The following is a 24049-nucleotide window of genomic DNA, read 5'->3' on the forward strand; positions in this document are numbered from 1 at the left end:
GGCATAACAACTAAGAGCATAAAATATGTCACCTCCATCACCTCACCAATAAAGATTAGATGCTTCAAACTGTGAAAAAAGGGATGCCTGGGTGGCTCAGTCAGTTACGCGTCTGCCTTCAGCTCAGGTCATGATCCCAGGGTCATGGGATGGAGTCCCACATTGGGCTCCTTGCTCAACGGGGAGCCTGCTTCTCCTTCTGCCTGCTGCTCCCCCTGCTTGTGCTCTCTCTCTCTCTCTTGCTCTGACAAATAAAATCTTTTTAAAAAATTGTGAAAACATAAATAACAGCAATTCTCATTTGATGACTATGAAAGCTAATATCCTTCAGATTGTTTTAAAATTAATATAAAGAGGATGACATATATCTTTTTTCAAAGATTTATCTTAAATAAATAAAAGGAAATAAAACTATGACTGAATAGAGACTTCAAGATCTTGAAGGAAAAGGCCAAATTAATGATAAACATACTACATGTAAAAATCATGCATAGGAAAAACCCTAAAATAACAATAATTTAGCAGAAATTTCAAATTTTATTACAAGATTTCAATACAGAAACTTTGCTATGGAGTTGAGTAACCTCCTGACACTTAATATTACTTTGCGGGATTTGAGAAATACAATTAGTTATCAGCAATCAATTTGTTGACTCTATTGTCCCCAGACAGCATTTGCTACCAGGGGAAAAATACTGCTTATGCTCTAAGTACTATTGCACACTTCATAACCTGCTAATTAGCACTTAATTTTCCCTTTGCTTGGGGAATAATGATTATTGCTTTCACCTAATACAACAAGGGCTACCTTTAACAATTTTTTTTTAAAATTAGCTAATGATCCATAGACAATACCCATCCCCCAATGAGTGCCTTACACATTCCATCAGGACAGAACCACTACAATTTTTCAAGCTCTGCTGAGAGATAGTTAACTTGAATGCTAACGTAAATGCAGAACAGTTGCTCTGATTATTTCAGGAACAATAAAAATCTGAACATTTTGACTTTTGGTATGAAAATTTCAGTCATAAATTTTAAACTTGAATACTATATTATTAGGGTGTGATTTAAAATATTTAACATGAGTCGGCAAGAATGGGACATTAACTCCTGTCCAATAGAGGTTAAAGAGGCAAAGCACAGACAACTGAAGCCAACGCCTTTCATTCTTACATTCTTTAAATTTGTAGCAATATTTGGTAACATGTGACTTAGGTAATGGAAGTAATTATAAAAGGTGAAAGCTGACTTCTAAAAGTTTTGGTTTTCAATGGCAGACTCTAATCTGGAGATAAAATTTTCTATTGAAAGATATTTTTTAGTGTTCAATGTTACTTTATTTTTACCGAATCATATAAGTGTCATAATGGAATGGATGAATAAAGTAAGTTCTTTAACTTCGGATAGAATATACACTTAAAAAAACCATATACACTTAAAAAACACTTCTCTAGTTTCTAAGCCTCAAAACATGTGGTACCTTCAATCAAATAAGTGAATTTGAAGTGCAAATTTATGAAATCTGAATTGTAATTCTGACGATGATGAAAGCATCAAAATCTAGATATTCCACGTGATAACAATGAATTTACAATGTACACATAACTTGTGGTTGTATGTATACTACCATATATTAATTAATTTCATACACAGGGACGGAAAGACAAATACATGAATATGCAGTCAAGAAAATGAAGTCAAGACACTTTTTATAGCAATGAGTATGAAAGATATTATTATCCAAATTTCCAAATTCTTAATTCTAGTTGGATTTAATAAGAAACACAAGAGACTTTAAAAAAACGTTAGCCAAAACAATTTAGACAAGTGAAATAGCAAAATGATTGCCAAAAAAATTGAAAAATTCACACCAAAGTCTTAAGCCATATAAAATTAAAAAAAGACAAGGGAATGTAAGTCTTGACTAAGTGACCTGATCAAATAATTCCCAAATTTTATTTGTGGTTTACGGTAAACCAATGAAAGAGTCAAAGAAGTCACACGTTTGACAAAAACTAATGGAAAATCCTAAGATTTAATGCTTATTATATAAGTAAAAATAGAAGAAAACAAAAACAGGATTAAATCAGTTATGAAGTAGTTTAATATAGTAAAAACAAGGCAACTTAGCAATTGTGTAGGGGGAAATTTTAAGGAGTAAGTTTTCGAAGTAGTGCATGGGGAGATCTATGCCTAAATCCCATTAGCAATAATGTGTTCCTCTGATCTTGGTGAGATTCACTTTTAAGTGATACCATAACTATTGTAACAATCCTGCATTTATGACAACATTCATCTACTCAGTCCCTGAAGATGGTGAACTTAAAAGTAGTTCTTTCTTTTGCACTTACTAACAATATACTTAGTTTTATAGGCACTAGTCACAGATCGACCCTTTTTTATGTCTCACTGTGGTGTGTAATTTTTTTTTAATAACTGTATGTTTAAAATAATTAGTACTGCTGGATATAATCACTAATTTCCTAAAACTGCAAAAGGCAACTTAATATTTCTGCATAGCAGCTGTAATACACAATATTGCACAGAACTAAATTATTACAAACAGTGCCAGCAGTTTTCTATACACAGTACTTAAGATAATTATAAAAAATCATCTTCATTACTGCTTGCTAGCATTTTTTTAACAGTTTAATTTGGATAGGTTACAAAATACATTCAAATCACACAGATATAATTACTGTAAACCCAAGAAGCTATAAAATATTCCCAACCAAATCCCTTTGACCCTGTTAATGTCTGTTCCTTGTTAATCTAAGGCAAACATTGTTTGTAGTGTGCATTTGTTATAGAATATAAAAAAAAGAAGGGGGGGGCTAGGAAATCCCTTAACACTTGTTATTGATTCCAGCATTTACGGACTGAGAGTTAAGTGCTGTTTACAAAACAGAACAGATGCAGATGCTGACAAAAAGGTAAACAATTGTTGCATGGCTTCCTGCCAGATTGTGAACGGATATATTAAACTCCAAGTGAAGCACATTTCCCCTATGGATTGCACTTACTGCCACTTCATTTCCTCTGTGCTTCATCTCTCTCTTGCCGTGCCTGGCACTAAGCTATTTCCAGTTCTTTGCTGACCCCTGAGGCCTGGTGCTACCACACACAGCCATTAGAGAAGGGAATTGCATGTGTCTGACACGGCCTGAAACCAATTATTTGATATTTTCTTCAGAATGATGCCTAACTCTGCTGGGAATGAGCAATCATGAAATAATTTACCTCCTGATTTAATTTTTTCCTGCACAAATTAGTTGTAGACTGAGCTGGCTATACACAGATGCCCATGACATGGCTGTCTTATCAAGATGATACTTGAAATGAAGCAGGGGGGTCTGAATTGAATAGGTTGGGGAATCCTGCTTTAAAGAGGCATTGACAAGTTTATCAGATAGACTGATCACATGTACTCTCTGATGATTGAAAATGACAGAACCTCAAAGAACTATCAGGATAGTGGAGAAAACCACAAGGATGCAAACCTTATCAGGGTATTTAATGTTTTTAAACATCTGTCCAATTTCTGGTTTCCTTTTTGTGTCCCAGAAACCTTGGCACATGATCAAAATCTAACAAAATGAAACGAAACAAAAAACTCGCTTTGGTTCATGACTGAGTGGTCTTAACCAAATTTAGTATTCATTGATTCTGTTTTTAGATATACCCATTATGTCAAGAAAGTATGCATTTTTCTGTAACTCAAATCCCAACAAGTGTCTTTCATAAAAATATAAAGGACGTGTGCTTTATATTTTGTTGTCAGTATGTCACAGAAACAAGGCCAAACACGAGATGATCACTTATCAATAAACATAGAAAGCTTGTATAAATTAACATAGGTTTAATCTGAATAATGAGATATTAAGGCCAACTGCTCAAGCTCAATAAAGACAACACAAATCTCTTTATAGAGGAACTTACTGAACATAAAACTTTAATCAAATCTGTACAGTAATAGCTTGTCTATAAAGTCGGGCAAAGATTTTTCTCACTTTCACATACTGATTCCACATTAGACCGTGGCCATTAAATCTTAAAGGGATGTGATTGCTGTGTCTTCCTATTTCTCTTCAGGGTCCAGGCTTTACTAATTAGATCACATACCAATAACTGTGAACTTTATGGCTTTTGTAACCATGACTAAGAAAAATTATAAGAAAAATGTCCATTAAAAGTATACCCTCTTCAGGGGTGCCTGGGTGGCTCACTTGTTTAAGCATCTGCCTTCAGCTTAGGTCATGATCCCAGGGTCCTGGGATCAAGCCCCGCATCAGGCTCCCTGCTCAGCAGGGAGTCTGCTTCTCCCTCTTGCTCTTCCTCTCCTTCTGCCCTCCCCCCCAACTCATGTGCGCTCTATCTCTCAAATAAATAAAATCTTAAAAAAAAAAGCATATCCTCTTCAAATAGCTGAAGAATCACTGTTTTACTATGCTACAAAAAGAATATAAACAGCGATGATCAGAAGTGATTTCAGTACAGTTCGGAAAAAAGATATAAAAAGGCACTCTAAAACAATTTTACAATATAACTTTCTCTGACAATGATCATTATAAAATGTAGAGGCAATTTCTCTTTTCAGGATAGTTTATTTTGCAAACCTGGATATCCACTCCAATAAATACTATAAGAATCAATACTGTGTGCCTTTTGCTAATGGAAATGCTAATAATTAATGAGTTTAAACTTAATTTCTACCTTGGAGGACAAACAATATAATGCTAGTTACTCTAAAATCAATTCAGTATGATCATGTTATAGAGATCTAAAATATCAAAACTTCAAAATATTTAGTCTTTTATATTTCACTGGCATCATAATTTCAAAGGTGAAGAGTACTGGAGCACCTAGCTGGCTCAGTCAGTTGAGCACGCAACGCTTGATTGGGGTTTTAAGTTCAAGCTCCACATTGGGTGTAGAGATTACTACAAAAAAAAAAAAAAAAAATCTTTAAAATGAACAAACCAACCAACAAACCAACCTATCTTCTTACCTTTAAAAAAAAACCCCACACACAAAGGCCGAGATTATCATCTCTCACTAGCACTTATCTGTTAACTCAGTACTTCCTACTATTATGGAAGAGATTAAACTAGTAATAGGGTAAACTACACTTTTCTAAAAAATAGACAAAGGTTTTTACTGAAGTTTAAAAAGAATTATAAAAACAAAAGCAAAATCTGTACTGTGCTTCATTTTAAATAATTTTTCATTTCCTTATATGAACAATTTTAGATCTCCGTTTAGATACTCAACCATCAACGTTCTTATGAATGCTTTGGTAACAGTAGAAGCAAATTAAAAATACACATATAAACAAAGAAACAGAAATTCAATTTAAAGAATGACAGAGGCAAAAGAATTTCTGACTGGAAATCTATTAGGCCTTTAAGCATTTTACCAAAAGCTAAGGATTGTTTTTTCATTTCCACAACGGGGGATTAATTGGTCTGGCTCTCAAAGCTACTAGCAGTTTCTCCTGTATAAATCCCTACGCAGAGATCAGCCCATCCTCGGAAAATGCTACTTCAGACAAAGAATTTTAACAGTCCCAGGTGTACAACAGAGATTGCCCCTGAGTTCAAAAAAATAGGTGGAGATGTTAAATAACAGCAGCTCTGAGGCAGAAGATAGTTTTATACCAAACACGTGACTTCACAGATGTGACACTGATGGTCAAAATTTTCACACATGCATGTATAAATAATGACAATGAAAATGTTGTATGCTAACGAACATTTTCCAAATTGATTTTCATAATAAAGAACGCCATGATAAAAGAACAGCTATTTAAATTTTCAGTTGTTAAAATGATTACATCTTAGAGGAATCTTACCAATGTTTGTATGCTTATGAAACTTTACTTCTTGAACATTTATGGAAAAAAATGTGTTGGATGCTCATGACTATTAATAGTGTAAATAACCAGAAGTCACCCGTTACATTTTCTGAGAACCTGAGAAAGAAGTATGTTAATTAAATAATATTCAACATTATAATAGTCCACTGGAAAATGATCATCTGTTAAACAAAAATTTAGGGATTTATGACCTATAAGTGTAAAAGTCCACAAATGCTTTCACATAAAACAACACAACTAAGCATTCACATTTACTATTATGTTCATAAAACAAGACAGAGAATAACAAATAATTTTAGCAGGGTAAACGAGAAGTTAACAAAGTTTTAGGAGATTGCAAAGTGATTTAGCAACTTACTTTTTATAGAATAACCTTGCCACAACCTTCACTACTTCAATTTCTTTGCTCAATATAAAACAGTTGCAAAATAAATTTGTTCACTTTTAGAATAATTTTATTCTAAACTTTGCAATGATTTTTTTCAATTATTTTCATCTTGTTCTACTTATATTTTTAATTAGAAAATTTCTTTTTCCAAGTAAAAAAATGAGTGTTAAAATCTCAATATTTTAATCTTTGTGTTTTTTTTTCAGTTTTTAAATGTTACTGAATGGTTCATAAAGCATGTAAGTCTCAAACTGCCCTATGACCGTTCATGAGAAACCAGTGAATCATTTCATCTGTCATCCTTAGTATTTGAATGTCATAATTAGAGGAGGTAGCAAGTGAAATATTCTTTCCATCCTCTGGAAAAACACACAGGTGTTCAATGGAGGGAGGGAGTCAATACGCGAGTGCCATTTAGCAGTTGCTAATTGTTGCTGTATGAAAGCAAGATTACTAAAACTAAATCCACCCACTTTCTCTCTTAGGGAATATACTTTCCATCTCTGTCGCTCTGCTCTCTTTAGAACAAAGACTCAGAGGTCTTAGAACATTTAATGGTGAATAATGGGTCAAAAAATAGAGTCCATGCAGCAGAAAACATGTTTAAGGTAAATAAAGCATGCATACGCATAATACCACACATCTACCCAGGAACATAACAAATACTCTTCTCTCATACACTTACACATTTTTTCTTAGTTTTTAATCAAATAAATAATTTTCACAGATGATACAACCTTTAGAAGGAAGAACTGGAAATAAAAACACCATCAATTCCTCAGGGAAGAAACATCCTGGTGTCAGGGTTTTCATTTATTTTCTTATGAGGCAGTGAGATCCGATGGGAAGATTCTTCTAATCTTAGTTCTGTCTCAGAATTGATCTGCTAACCAGCCAAAATGATTGAGATTTTCACCCAAAACACAAGAACTGAAAATACTGCACTAATTTCAGAGTAGTGATGTGACAAAGATAACTTAAAGAAAAAAACAAAACAAAACTGTGGAAGCATCTTGCAAACATAATGCTAACTAATGGTATTGTTATTAATTAGTCTAAAAAGGATCTCAAACCTGGTAATGACTGTTTCAACTATTTCTGTAGCTTAGTTACTTTTAGCTTAACTTTGACAAAAAACTTAAATGTAAGCAGCTTAATTGCATCTCTATGAATAAAATGAGTCTCCTTCTAGATACATTTTAAAAAAATATCGTCAAAAATCAGTATTTCTTTTTTCATGTGTTATTATGTAAAGTCTTGGGTAACTTTTTTCTTTCCAAATCTTTCCCAAAGAGAAAATCCAGTGATGTGCTTTGTACTCTACTACTTTCTTCCTTTCAAAATTCAAGTTTAATTTTACATGTAGAGAAATAAATATATGTGTTGCAATTCCAGAAAGTTCAGAACAGAAATCAGAATTGTGGTGAAAATGGGAATTACTTCAAATTACACATAAAAGGATTATTTATCAAAAAATAATAAAAAAATAAAAGGATTATTTATCTCACAAGGGAATTCATTTAGCAAAAAACAGAAATTACGAAGTTAAAAGAGAATGAGTTTAGTCATGATTCAGAAATGGACTTGAATACCAGCTCAAGTACTTCCTAGAATGGGACTTTGGGCAAGCTACTTAACTTGTCCAAACTCCATTTCTTTATCTATAAAATAGGGATAATAACTAATTTTTCAGAGATATTGTATAAATGGTATACCAGTATATAAAGTACTTAGCACAGTACATGATAAACTAGAAGCACTTATAACTGACTTCATATATTTGTAAACAGATAACAAGGAAAAGTGAAAATGATCAATGGGGAAATACAAATGAAAATTAATGTTGAATTCATGTTCTGAGTAGCACCCTTTGCAAAGTATATACTTTATTCAAGTATTTCCTGCAAAACAGATCCTAAGTGATATGTGTGCCTTATCAAAATTCAAGAATTAGAATGGCTGAGAATGACTTTTAAACACACAAAACACCATCTTAAATGGCTTGAAGAACATGTCCTATTCTGCCTCATATATAAGGATGAAATAAAAATGAAATAGTTCTAGTTTTTACCCTCACCCTGATGGATAACCTTGTATACTTCTACTAGGTAGAGATCAACAGTACAGAAAGAAATTAGATTCGATGAAGAGAGAATGCCCTCCTGGTTCAGAAAAAGGGAAGACAAGCCCCCTTTTCTCAGCTGATGGCATGGCTGCCCTAGCATATTCTAGAAGCCTCAAGAAGACACTGAATATGCCATGTAACAGAATTGGCTGCAGGAAAGGCTTTAGGATCAGTGATGCCAAAACCCAATTTTTGACATTCTTTATAGGTGACAAAAGATACTAAAATTATTTATAAAAGTTTAACATGTGTAATTGTTTCATTACAGTATGGCTCATCAAGTTTTTACCCACAGACTTTTAGGACAACATCATTCTTCTATGCTTTCTAGGCTTAATTCCGAGGCTTTCATTTTGTCCTTCTAACGGGGTTTGTATGGAAACAGAGAGGTTTTTAGAGAAAAAGTATTGTCCATGCCTACTGTCTACAGCCTTGCAGAAATGAGCTGGTTCATCCCCAGGAAAAAAAACACAAGTCATTATTAAATCCCTGCTTTGTCTGCATGTGTTTAAAGCAGACAAAGCAGAGAAAAAGGCATATGGATTTCTTTTTAATCGACGGCACAGAATAATAATTGCATTTCCAGTTCTTGCCTGTGATCTTAATTTTCAATTATCTGACTAAAAATGCCTCTGCAATAAACAAATAAAAATAGAAACTAAAAATAAAACAAAATAAAAACACTTGGTTGTGGGATCAAAGGGGAAACCCCCAAAATAATTACTAGGAACAGCTTCAGATGTTAGCTGGAAGAAGAGACTCTATTTCCTGTTTTTGCTTAACCACTACTCCCCTCTTCACCATTCCATCCAGACCAAAAAAATACAATCACAGGAGGTGGACAGTTTTCATATTGTTATTTTCAAGTTTCACTTCGGGAAGAAAACTCATATAGATACATAACTAAAAGAAGTTTTGTATCTGCTTTTGTGGCACACAAAACCACATCCTTAGCCAGTCAACACATCTGTACTGTCAGCGGGGAAATAAATGTGGCAACTTCCAGTGACAAATTGTAGGTATAGAATCTGGGTGTGGAATGATTTCCATGACACACAGTCAAAGAAAATGTAGAGCTTAGATACCACCTAATACAACCCTTAAATTTTATCTATTACAACAATTTGAAAGGGTTAAATAAATTACCTAAGGTCACAAAACAAGGGGGCAGGAGACGCAGGACCAGCACCCTTGACTCCCAGTAAGTGCACTTTTCACCTTTTGAGAGCTAAGTTCATTGTAAATAAGGAATGCACCAATATTTCATTAAAAAATGGCAATCATGATAAAGCAGTGGGGGAAAAAAGCTGAGCAACAATATCATTCTCTAGAATTTAACGATGCTACAAAACCTGAAACGACATTATTATTTTAAAGGAACTTGTAATAACTGAATACAGGTATTACTTTCTCTTATGAATTCTTTTTCCCTGTTACTGTTTTGTATTATTTGAAATTTCAGCTTCTACTCGTATGGGGTTAGAAGGCATAATTGTCGTCAGAGATTTAACAAAGCTCTTTACTTCTGTCTCAGGAGCACATGACAGGGTGAAATGATGCGGTGTCCTTCTAGAAGGCTTGGAATCTTCTCTAATAATACTCATACAAATGCTTCTTTTTTGCACACATTTTGCATGCTGATCTCAAGATACTTCATCTTTCCTGAGTGATCTTCATCACTCAACTAGTCAGAGCTACTGGAGGAGCACACGAGAAACTGGGGTGACTTTAAGACTGGCCTATTTTCCAATTGTGATCTGAGCCTCCCTAGTCAAGAAGACTACCTTTATTTTGGTTTCAAGGTTTTCTTTACTCTGAAGGATCTTTTCATCCCTTGGAGGATTGTGTTTTCCCCACTATCATCCTTAAACAAAATAGCAAGGGACTGTGAATGCGAAGTGGTTTTAGATGCCACTTAGTTTCAACCTCACACCCACTGTAGCTCTTTAGAAACCTTCCAAATATTCAAAGCCATGTATTGTATTCTCTTATGTCTTTCCTTTTCAAGCTAACAATAACCTCAAAAAAATTCGGAGTAAGACAGATGTACAGGGACCAGGAAATTTATCCTATGAATAAAATCTCCTAAAGCATCATTTCAAAATAAAATACAGAGGACTGATATGCCTGAAATTTACTACACATAAACAAATCCTTTCTCAAACATTGAGAAGAATGGCAAAAACTTTCCTTAAATCCAAAGAAAATACAATTTTAAAAAGTAAAAATAATTTGATCAATTAACCACTCCAAATGTAGATATAAGAAATGCTTCAATAAAAGGAGGGCGCTATTTTGAAATGTGGATGACATCCATATGTGTGTAAATAAGGATCTGACTTCCCAGATAATGAGCTATCAGGTTATAATCAAAATACTAAAGGTGTTTTTCTAGCTTTAAGAAAGTTATTTTGACTTTATTTTTTTTTAAAGATTTTATTTATTTATTTGAGAGAGAGAGAGAGAGAGAGAATGAGAGATAGAGAGCACGAGAGGGAAGAGGGTCAGAGGGAGAAGCAGACTCCCCACTGAGCAGGGAGCCCGATGCGGGACTCGATCCCGGGACTCCAGGATCATGACCTGAGCCGAAGGCAGTCGCTTAACCAACTGAGCCACCCAGGCACCCAAGTTATTTTGACTTTAAATAAAAATTTAAAGTCTTATAAATGAAAAACACTATTATAGCATAAATCGTTAGAAAATAATTGATAATTTTCTCCAAAAATTATTAGAGACTAAAACTATGAGAACACAGATGAACAAAATCAGAATTATTGAGGAAATCTTGGTTCTTAAATCATGTTTGAAACTTTGTAAAAGAGTATCTGAATAAATAATATGGTTCTTTTCTAGGACAGATCACCAGATCACAAAGATTCTATTTATATTAACATTTCATCATTTTCTTCAAATTGCAAAACATAAAAGCTATATACTTCTTTAATTTTCCTTTAAATTTTATTTATTTATTTGACAGAGAGAGAGAGAGAGAGAGAGAGGGCAAGCGGGAGAGCAGCAAAGGGAGAAGCAGATTCCCCGCTGAGTAGGGAGCCTGAGGTGGGGCTTGATCCCAGGACCCTGGGATCATGACCTGAGCAGAAAGCAGACATTTATGACTGAGGCACCCAGGCGCCCCAAGCTATATACTTCTAAATGTATTATAATACTAAAATAGCACATGGTCTCCAAGAAATTAAAATTACAAAATCATAGGAATATCAAGGAGGAAAAAAAGGTTACCATACAATGCCAAGATATGGAATTCAAGTCAAGGGATTAACTTATAGAAAATAAATTGCCTGTCTGGTACTTTATCTTTGGAAAATGGTTGGTGAGATTGTCACCGTATTTTAAATACATGTACCAGATGCATGGTTGCAGGTAGAACTCACTCTGGGATGCTCAGGTGAACACCACACCACCAGAAAGGCCAGCTGGTAAAATCAAATAAAATAGCATAAAAACTGCCTCTAGTCAGCTTCTAAGTTAATAAGCACAAGCAAATCATGAGTCAGTTATGAATCACTGTTAATTAAAAAAGAAAAGCAAAAACTTTGAGTGTAGAACGCAGGAATGTTAAAATCAAAAGGACAACACGAAAGTGCCTGGTAAATTATTTTTATGCTAATTGCCATAGTGCCTTGCATAGTTTTTGCCATGAATTTAGCAGCGTATCAAAATAATATACCAAATAACTGTAAACAATGAAATTCCCTTTCTATATATTAGAAAATAATTATGTATGGCCTTAGAAAATATTTACCTTTATAAGTCTCAGTTTTCTCATGTTTAAAATATGAATAATAAGGTTCAAAGATTAAATGAATTCACATATGTAAAACCTTATATATAATAAAAAGCTGTAATTATTTTTGATACTCAAGTAATGTTATCTATATATATCTATATTACAAATACAGATATAAATATACATAGGTTTATATGTACATGTAAATAGATAATTTATAGATCATTCAGGGAAAAAAACAACCAATCCTCAATATACCTAGAAAAATCAAAGGCAATTAAGGATTCAGTAGGTCCAAATTGCCTTAGCTCATCAAGTATGTAGTAGTAGATGCATAAACAGGACATTAGTTTGTTAATTAGTTCATTAAAAACTGAAGAGAAGGAGCACTCCCAAATACAGCTAACAAGGCCAAACATTACACAGATACTAAAGCCAGATAAGGACACTGCATAAAAATAAAATTACAGGCCAGTATTCCTGATGAATATAGATATAAAAATTCTAAACAGATATTAGCAAACCAAATTCAATGCCATATTAAATGGATCATACACAATGATCAAGTGGGATTTATCTCTAGGATGCAAGGATGGTTTAACATATGCAATCAACATGATACACATTAATAAAAGATAAAAATCATATGATCATCTCCATAGATATAGAAAAGGAATTTGACAAAATACATCATTTCATGATAAAAACTCGCAGCAAATTTGGTATAGAGGGAACGTACCTCAACACAGAAAAGACCATTTATGATAAGCCCACAGCTACCATCATACTCAAAGGTAAAAGGCTAAAACATTTTCCTCTATAGAAGTCCTAGCCAGGATAATCAGGCAAGAAAAAGAAATAAAAGGCATTCAAATCAGAAAAAAAAAAAAAAGAGTGAAATTGTCTTTGTTTGCAGATGATATGACCTCAAATAGAAAATTCTAAAGACTTCACTAAGAAATTGTTAGGATTAATCAATGAATGCAGTAGTTTCAGGTATAAAATCAACACACAGAAAACAGTTGCAGTTCTATATACTAACAATAAAATATCTGAAAAAGAAAACAATCCCACTCACAACAGCACCAAAAACAATAAAATATTGAGCAGTACATTAAACCAATTAAGTTAAAGATCTGTATACCTGAAAAAATAAGACTTTGAAGAAAGAAAATGAAGAAGATACAAATAAATGGGAAAATACTGGATGTTCATGAATTGAAAGAATTAAAACTACTAAAAATCTGTTCTACCCAAAGCCATCTATAGATTCAATGCAATCTCCACAAGAATTTCAATGCAGGGGTGCCTGGCTGCTCAATCAGTGGAGTGTGCAAACCTTGATCTTGGGCTTATGAGTTTGAGCCCCATAACGGGTATAGAGATTACTTAAAAAAATAAAATTAAAAATAAATTTCAATGTGGTTTTTCACAGAAATAGAAAAAATAATCCTAAAATTTGTATGGAACTACAAAGACCTCAAATAGCCAAAGCAATCCTGAGAAAGAACAACAAAGTCGAAGGCATCACACTTCCTGATTTCAAGCTATACTGCAAGTCTATAAATCAAAACAGTATGGTACTGGCACAAAAACAGACACACAGACCAAGGAAATAGAGAACTCAGAAATAAACTTTCATGTATATGGTTAACTACTATTTGACAAGGGAACCAAGAATACTCAATGGGGAAAGGATTAAATAAATGGTGCTGGGAAAACTGGATAATCACATGCAGAAGAATGAAACTGTACCCTATCTTACAACACTCTTAAAAATTAACTCAAAATGGATTAAAGACTTAAATATAAGTTCTGAAACTGTAAAACCCCTAGAAGAAAGGATTGACACTGGTCATGGCCATGATTTTTTAGATGTGATACCAGAAACACAAGCAACGAAAGCAATTACATGGGACTACTACACCCAACTAAAAAGCTTCTCCACAGCAAAAGAAATAATCAACAAAATTAAAAGGCAACCTACAGCAGGGAGAAAACATTTGCAAACCATTTATCTAATAGTGAATTAGTATCCAAAATATATAAGGAACTCATACAACTCAATAACAACAATAACAAAGTTTAAAAATGGTTGGCATGGGGTGCCAAGGTGGCAGAGTCGGTTAGGCTTCTGACTCTTGGTTTCAGTTCAGGTTGTGATCTCAGGCTTGTGGGACTGAGCCCCATGTCGGGATCCACGCTCAGCACAGAGTCTGCTTATGACTCTGTCTCCCTCTACCCTTCTCCCCACCCACACTCATGTGCTTGCTAATAAATAAATAAATCTCTAAAAATGTTCAGCAGACCTGCATAGACATTTTTACAAAGAAGATGTACAAATGGCCAAAAGCTCAATGAAAAGATGGCAAACATCAGTAATCATCAGAAAATTCAAATCAAAACTGCAATGACATCATCCCACAACTATAAAATGGTTATCATCGAAAAGATAAGACATAACAAGGTGAGAATATAAAAAAAAAGGAACCCGTGTTCACTACTGATGGGAATGTAAATTGGTACCACCAATGTGAAAAATAGTATGGAGGTTCTACAAAAAACAAAAAAATAGAACTACCATCAGCAATCTCACTTCTGAGTATACATCCAAAGGAAATGAAAAAAGGATATCAAAGAGATATCTGTGTTCCCATGTTCACTGCATCGTTAATCACAATAGTCAAGATATAGAAACAATCCAAGTGTCCATCTATGGATAAATGGATAAAGTACATATAATATATGATGATATTATTCAGCCATGAGAAAAAAGGAAATCCTGCAATTTGCAACAACATGGATGGACATTGACGGTATTATGCTAAGTGAAATAAGTCAGACAGAGAAAAGACAAATACTTTACGGTAACACATGTGAAATCTAAAAAAAAATGAATTCATAGAAACAAAGATGTTGATCAAAGGGTACAGATTTCTAGTTAGATTAATCATTTCTAAGGATCCAATGTGAATATACTTAACAATAGTGTATTATACACTTGAAAGTTGTTAAGAGAGTAAATCTTAAATGTTCCCAACACAGGAAAGTAATGGTAATTATGTGACATGATGGAGATATTAACTAATGCTATGGTGGTAATTATATAAAAACATATGTGTATCCGATCAATACATTGTACATTTTAAACTTACATTGTTATATGTCAGTTATATCTCAATAAAGCTGGAAGAAAAAAGACTAAGTATACATACATCAACTGCTAAAGATACATCAGTAGACTACAAAAGAGGAATTATAAACAGAAAACTTTCAAATTGGTATTACATAGTCATCAGATGAGAAGAGGGTGGGATAATTTTGAAAAATGTAAAACAATGACTACACTAGAGTTAGCAATACAGAGGATTCAGAGCAGTGTTTTTAATAGAATGAGCTATTTCTATCCTGTTCCTTCAGGCAGTAGAGCGCAGTGATAGAGGATCTGCAATCAGACAAACCCCAGTTGAATCCTGGCTTCACTCTGTAACCTTGACCAAATTACTTACTATCTCTATGCCTCAGTTTCCTCACTGTATAACAGAGATAACAAATAATGGCACCTACCTTGTTGGTTGGTTAGAAGGATTAAATGAGATAATGCACATCAATGTTTGGTACAATAAATGTTAGCTATTGTTACCTAATGAAAATCTTTTCTGTAGTTTCAGGCAAAATACTGGAAGACTTGGTGAGCATAAAAACATAGATATATAGGGGCGCCTGGGTGGCTCAGTTGTTAAGCGTCTGCCTTCAGCTCAGGTCATGATCCCGGGGCCCTGAGATCGAGCCCCGCATCAGGCTCCCTGCTCCACAGGAAGCCTGCTTCTCACTCTCCCACTCCCCCTGCCTGTGTTCCCTCTCTCACTGGCCCTCTCTCTGTCAAATACATAAATAAAATCTTAAAAAAAATAGATATATACTAAAGATAACATAATGTACAGCCCATTCAAGTCAATGTAGATTTCATTATGATAGGAATATGAATTACTATAATCGTATTAATATTTGTTATTAATATTTGTTATTATTTAATTTCACTCATCTCAAACCATATTTCCTTAATAAATAAAATTTGGTCACTGGGTCAAACAGTAGTGGAAAAATACGGCTGATCCATTAAGAGTTAGTTCAGCAGTTCTTGAAATCTTTCCCTTACTGTGTCTAATTCAGAACCTTAAGAATGGTAGCTGCTAAAATGCCTTGCCTATGGTAGGTGCTCAATAAAGCTGAACCGAATTGGTTTTCTGGTAGCCCACCTGAAAAATGCTGTTTGAAATTTCTTTTACAAGTGACAAAGCACTTTATTCTACACCTTAAGACAAGGTCCAATAAATAGCATGACGGTTAAATTCATTGGTCTTGGAGACATAAAGACCTACATATGAATCCTGACTCTGTACAACACGACCCATGGCAAGTTAGTGTTTCCAAGCTTCTTTCTTTGTTTATGAAATTAGGATAATAAGAAAAAGAATGTATATGGCACAGTGCCTGCCATATGGAAAACATTCATTTAACAAGTGATTCATACCAACGTTTAGATAAATGAGCTTGAGAAAGATCAGTGCACTTAGACTTGTAGAAAATGTTTCAAATTTTGGTGTTAAAGCCTACACATATAGTTTTTCTCTCACAAATGAGAAAACACCTTAATATCAGCCCTAAAGACTCCATAGCAACTTACACATATTTTCAACCATATGGATCTTTTCTTCTGTTATAAACTATATTTAGCATATATAAAACTTTCATGTTGAAAACACTTTACAAGTAAGCAGGAATTCTTTTAGAGAATATAAAAATTTTTAGAAAATAAGTATACTCATGAAATGCATGTAAAATTTATGTAACAATTAAAATGAAAATCTATTTGCTTTGAGGAAAACTGTAATGTTCCTAAATTAACTGACTTTGTATTCTGCCATAACCTAAACTTGGCTGATGTATGTCTGTTCTGTGATGTGATATAGCTTCCAGAGGAAAATAAAAAATATAAGAGAAAATAATAAACTATTTGAAAATTCATATATCACAGTATTTTGATATTCTGGCATTTTATTACGAAAGGTATGTAAAACTATAGTGAGCTATGGAAATATTTATAACGTGATCATAAATCCAAAGACAGCAATTCACAAAAATGACAATTTTCAAACACTTAAAAAATATAGCTTATGCACCTATTTAGAAATGTACCTCAGACTTTTTACATAAAAGCATGACTAAAATTTTTCAAAAATATTTTTTATCTTGATTTTTCTCCACTAGTAGGAAATAAAAATGGTGATGGGAAAAAGTTTATTTTATCATAATAGTTTCCTTTTTTTCCTTTATCTTTTAAATAAAATTAGGAATTTTCAAATCACCTTTTCTTTGTGTATATTCTTATAGAAATAATACCAGAGGAGAAGTTCCTCTAAAATCAGCTATAGTTAAAATGTTGTGCCTCTGTGGCCAATTTTAATATATAGTTACCATTTCATAATAGCTCTTTATTGGAATTGGCTGACTAAAAGAATATAATTCTAAACTTCCAATTTTAGTTCATGCAAAGTTCAACAAATTTTTGACAATTCTTTTTCCCTAATAATGTTTCAGCTTTGGAAGTTACAATTAATTAAAAATTATACTTTTCTGTTACATATATATGAATATTGGTGTGTATATATGTATATACTCATATATACATATAGTTTCACCCAGTAATTTATGCAATCAAAAAAACCAAAACTCTTATTGGTAACATTTTTGGCTTACATTTTTCAGTATCTTTAATAATTCAAATAACAGGAAAAAAAGCACTTCTACTACTGTACTTACAGAAAAAGAAATGTATAAGAGAAAGTATGCACCGCAAAATTTCATAACATTTATTTTCTGATTTAGTTTCAAGTTTGCAATTAAATTTAACCAAAAAGAAAAATGTTAGAGAATTAAAGATATCAAAAGGCTTAAATTGAACCAAACAAATTTAAAAGCTCACTAACCCAAAGCATGCACTGCTCCTCTATGCCTGCTGGAGCTCTTGCTTGTTTTAATCACACGGACAGCACTTTCCTGGAACTGCAGCTCACAAAAATTTTCAAGAAATTTTGCCATTTCTTCTGTAATAGTATCCAGGTAAGTTTCTTTAATGAATTTCACTGTCGAGGTTGGAGCTAAAATTTCACGTAGTATGTTAAAATCCTCTTTTATCATTGAGTATAACTTAAGCATTGTACTTTGGTACCCATGAACCATGATGTCTAAATTTGATTCTCTGCTGTAAGAAGGAAAATAGTTCTGCAGAAGTTTAGCCAACAGTTTATTCTGTATGCTTTGGTACTTGATTATAACTTCTGATTCTGGATAAAGAAACAAGAGTTTTTGTATGCACTGATTTTTCAACCAAATCTTGTGCTGTGAATTGCTTATTTCATTATGGCTTTGTAATTTGTTCACTAAGAAGCGTCGAAGATGTAGTCTTATATTATCCCATATAGATTTTACATCCATAGAGGAATAATCTTCGACAGAATGAAGTGAAGTCCTAGAGAGGAAATGGAAAGATGCTCCACTTAGCAGTGATGGGAATGAAATGCTGCTCTGGCAGGAGAGGTCCCAAAGTAAATCCAGTATCATTTCTTCTTGATTTAGTTCACTCTTCAACAAATCTTGCTAATAAAAGTAAATTATAACATTAGAAATGGGATTAACTGTTAAGAGTAATAGGAAAAATGATTTCTACTGTCACACAATTTCACAGTAATTCAGGTCAATTTAGAATCAATACTCGAATGCTCTTGAAGTTTTGTTATGTTTTGTTTTTGCATTTGGAATGTAATCAATTCAGATATTTTACAAGGTTGGTTTTATGATCTGTTAAATTTTGTAAACCCAGATGATGAGCTATATTTTCAGTTAGCTTTCCAAACATAATCTAGTTTTCAGGCCTCATTGTTATCCATTCCCAATAGAACCTGAGCTGCAGCTTAAAAATTCTAAATAAAAACGTGTAGCAAAACATCAATTGAAATGTATTCCTCAGACAAAATAAATTCAAGATCATGCCCCTAAGTAATTCCTGGTAGAAAATTTTCATGCCCGAATGAGTACATCTATTCTTAGAGAACCCCAAATGAACATACAAAACAGAGACCTTTAAATACAGTATGTGCCCGAAGGTTACTAATAGTTGTCATCCTGAGAAATAAAATTTAATATATTTAAAGAGGTTAACTTCCATTTAAATTCCTTTTTGAGAGCCATGTTAAGAAGGATTTTACCTTGGAAACTAATCTGAGAATATTTCAGTTCTCTCCAAAAAGATAATAAGTCAATGTGAGAAAAAATACTCTCAGAATCATTCCCCAAAAGATGATATGAAATTATTCCTTTATTCTTTCTGTGCTGACAGAAAACAATGGTAGGTATAATTATGAATAGTAAAGGGACAAAAAGTTACTTTCTTTTTGGACTTTATTACATGCACACATTCTCCTTACAGGCTGACTTTCCTAATTATGTCTCTTTCAGCTAATACTGAAATTAGTTCATATTCTCTGAGTAGCAACAAGCTGATTGTAAGAAAACTGGAAGCAAAATTCAAGTGGCATAAAATCAGGCTGGCTTTGAAATTTCTTACTGACAGAGATATCAGAGGTATTATCTGTGATTCAGAATTATAAACAACTTGTAGGCAAATTCCAGGAATTTGCTCTGTAGTCATTCTAAGCATTGTCATGTCCAATTTAGTGTTCTATCTGTAATAAATAGTATCCAATACCTATACAGCATTTTATTTTATAAAAAGCACTTTCCTATAAAGTCTCTGGCTTATTTATAATAAAAACTCTGTGACACAGATATTTAAAAACCCAATTTACAGATAAGGACACTAACGTGCAACACATTTAAGTTACCTTCCAAATGTCACGTATAATAAAGCACAAAACCAAGAATGAATCCCTGGCTTCATTCTTCTCATTCATGTTCTTTCTACTAGACTCCAGAGAGCCACAAAGTGCACTGATCTTTCTGAAATTTCTCTCTCTCTCATCCCCTTCTATTTAGCTCTTTTGATACTTCTAGAAAAGAAATGTCTTTAGATAGAATTCAGAACGCCAGCATTATGGTAATTCTATGAAACAACCAAGTCATATAAGTGTCTCCATCTTGGGTTTCTTTTAATCAGTCTAAAATGGTAAATATTTGATCAAGCAACATTTAAAGAATAATAGGTTACAAAAGGTTTAAGACACGTGTTTGGTATGACTACTTAAATTTAAGAATAACGTCAGTATAACTGCCATAAGGAGGACCTCTGTTTCTTATTTAAGTACTTAGATAATTAATAAATAAAAATTTTTCTATTTAAAAAAAGAGAGCTATGAAAAATGGCTGTCAAGATTGACATTTTTAGCATGTAAAAACTTGATAATAAGGTCATTTTAATCTGAATCTGTTTCAATAATATGGTTCTTTCCTCAAAATAACACGATCAATTATGTAAGAAAACCTAGGTCTGAAACAACCCTATCAGTCTAATGAATTTAAGCAAAACTAAAGCGGCCTTTGCCCTGCAGTGAATAGAGAATGACTTATGTGTGACAGATTAAAAGATAATTAAAAGCTTTTGCTTTTAATTAAATGAGAAAGCATTATTACATCAATATTAATGAAATTCAATACACATGGCTCTTAATAGAAATAAAAGGAATAACTATATCCATATTTATTCTTCAGGGCTGCACCTTCAAGAGATATTGGGTGAGAGGATTTTCTTAAAAGAATAAGGCTTCAGGGCGCACAGTCTTCCTTTCTCTTCTTTTTATTACTTTGCAAACATTAAAGAGACATCTGCAATAATAATGATAGCCAAGAACTTTCCATCTGACTCTGTCATCCTCAGCCATCTACAACCTCAAGATATTTTCCACATCTGCCTTAGTCAATGTTTGATGTTTAGACAAAAACAGTGCCTTTTTTCCTCCCAAATTAAATTAAAACCATAGCTAGAGACCTACTGCTTTCTAACAATTGTGCTGTTTCTCTGGGAAACTGTTGTTGCAAGCTAGCTACCCCTTGTAGAGGCAGGTGTAATAAAGTAAGCATTCTCACTGAAGGCTACAAACACATCCTTCACATAGAGAGTGGGCAGTATCAAAGAATGACCCATGTAATAATTCTCCATCAATTAATAGTGGTCTTGTAGGAATTACTGCCTTGATTGAAAAAAAAACTGGGTATGCCTGCAGCTTGGGAAGGTAGGGAATGGTAGACAAGGCTACTTAAAAGACACAATCAATGGCGATCTTTTTATGCTTAATAATAAGCACAGAGAAGAGTAGTTGTGAAGGACAGAAAACACAATAAATATGAACTTTTCTGGTAGACAATGTGTGTGCTACATATCAATCAACACATTCTGGAATTATAATATTTAATCTCCTTTTCTATAAAACTACATTTTATTGATACAACTCATTGTAAAAGGTAAAGACAACAGCTCACTAGATTCCACTGGGGATATATAAGCAAAACAAAAGCCCAACCCCTAGATATGGCAGGCTAACATGATCACTAAAATAAATATTTACAGAGAGAAACTGAATGAATTGTATTCCTGTTCACCCACCCCTCTTGGCTAAAAAACAAAGATTATTTTTTTTTACCAGTGTTTTGAAGAATTTTATCAAATCTCCATGGGGAATGGACGTTGACTTGGATGGGTTATAGTTATAGTTATCTAGCCATTCAAGACAGTCAGTTGTTGTTCGCAGCTGCACATCTGGACATTGTTTGTTAACTTCATACTGTATTTCTTTAATGCAATATTCTATGCTATAAAAAAGAAAAGAAAAAATTATTTTGTTAGGAAATAGGTAATGGTTCCATCTCATAACATTACAGGCCCTGAGATGTTTATATGTGCTACCTGGTTGCATACAATTTACAAAATTATGGAACATTTTTATAATATAAAAACAATAACAAAGAGATACATATTTTCATTCATAACTGAAAACAGAATGCTCAGATTTCCTGGCAGTTTCCTTTCAAATACGATGAAGGAAATATAAAATATCTAGCTACTCTTGAGATGAATTAGAAATCATTCTGTGTTAAAACAAAAATCAAGCATGGATGCAATGAAATAATGGTCCTCTTGACAGGCGGTAGGTAGAAGGCAGAGATAAAATACTCTTTAAAAATACTCTTGATGACTGATGATCATAAACATACATTGTCTACTAATAGGTGAATGACTATAAATTATGGAAAACTTCAATCAATGGAACATTAAAATGTCACAAAGCAGTTACAAAAAGCTTGCATTTTCAAAAATTGTAAAAGACAGATACATGCTACATATACACTGTTATGACACCCAAGTATCTTTTCTTTCTACAGAACTCCACTCCAAAAAATAAAAACAAAAACATACTAAACATTGCATATTTAAAAAAAAAAAAAGACTGGAAGGAAATGAAACAAAAGCTTAATAGCAATTATCTTTGGGTAATGAAATGTGATGTTTTAAATTTTACTCTTCAATAATTTTCCAAATTTTTAGAAGGTATATTATACTCTTACCAAAAAAATAAAATAAATAAATAAGAACAGGAGAAACTTGCCCAATTGAATCTTCCAATACATATCTGTTTTAAAAATTATATGCAAAGTACCCTTAGTTCCGATACTAAATGGATATACTATGTTATTTTAATTTTCACATAAAAATCTGTGGATTTATGATTATAAATCTGTGTGGGGTAAACTGATGACTTTAAGCAGTCTGTCATCTGTGGAGCCACATGGATATGACATATTACTACCACCTGATGGCAGCATATCTAAACTGCAAGAAAGCTTATAAACAGGGAAATTCTTTTGAAGCTGAATGCCCTCATCCAAAATTGACAGCTATGCATTTGCTCCTTAATGGTATTAAGAAGTATCTGTTGCTAAAAAGCTTACTACTGTTTTCGAAAATATCATTGCTATTAATTATATATTCCATATGACAGAATTATTGAAGCTCTGGAAACTAAGTTCTGATTATTAAAACTGATGTCATATGAATGACTCTTCAAAATTCATCAGGTGTGAGTTGCCTATAAAACATACACTAAACTTTAAGGAAGGCTTTTGAAGGAGACTTATGAGCATGAGTGAATTCAAACTGAATTACCTTGAAACAAATACATTTTGAGAATTAAAGAGCCTTTTCATGAAAACAAAGAACTTACAAGAAAAATAATACCTCCTTAGGCCACAGGGCATGCAATTTCCTGATGGGACAGTCTTATTCAGGAATACCAGTTCTAAGTCTGACTTGAAATTGGCATATATTTTTTTAACTTATGTAAGCACATCTATGGACTGAGAAACATGATACCCGAAGCGTACACCTTGACTCTAGGGACCCTTTATCAAAGGTCTTTATTACAGCATCCTCATGTGGCTCATTCAATGAAACCTAATAGATTACAGCAATGTGAACTGGAAAGGCTCAGTGCTGAGTCTACCTAAATCTGTTTCAATCAGGACTCAGCTTTTAGTCTAATCTCTAACATCTGAATCTGGGTAGAGGCCAATAACTACAACTTATAAATAGGGTAAAGCCTTCAGAGGGCCAGATATTTTTAGTAATTTGTCCAAACACTGATAAAGGGACTGAGCAGTTGCATTTCAGACAACCTCCCTCACTGTCACAAACCAAGACTGGTGAGCTGGCTTTTAAAATCACAGATTTTTGTCACAAAATTTTAAATGTCAGAACTCCTGATTTTGTTTTTAGTTGGCTACATATCTTGTCACTCTGCCTTTCACCACTGTCTATATACCTTGCTCTAAAAGAGCAATAGTTTGAAGTCTAGAGATTTATTGCCCAATTACTATACAAAGGTATTATTTTTAAAATTT

General features: G+C 33.2%; 1 protein-coding gene across 1 annotated transcript in view; it reads right to left on the bottom strand.

Moving 5' to 3' along the window:
* Positions 1 to 24049, bottom strand: part of KIAA0825 (KIAA0825 ortholog) — a 358837-nt gene that overhangs the window by 324928 nt on the left and 9860 nt on the right. The window contains exons 2-3 of the mRNA XM_028089323.2: positions 21796 to 21964; positions 18130 to 18799 (exon numbers count right to left, since the gene is read on the bottom strand). Coding sequence (XP_027945124.2) covers positions 18130 to 18799; positions 21796 to 21964 — 839 coding nt within the window. The remainder of the gene's footprint in view (positions 1 to 18129; positions 18800 to 21795; positions 21965 to 24049) is intronic.

The sequence above is a fragment of the Eumetopias jubatus genome, unplaced genomic scaffold (genome assembly GCF_037043125.1).
Source record: "Eumetopias jubatus isolate StellerSeaLion01/CBP00866 unplaced genomic scaffold, mEumJub1_p1.0 scaffold_5, whole genome shotgun sequence".
Lineage (NCBI taxonomy): Eukaryota > Metazoa > Chordata > Mammalia > Carnivora > Otariidae > Eumetopias > Eumetopias jubatus.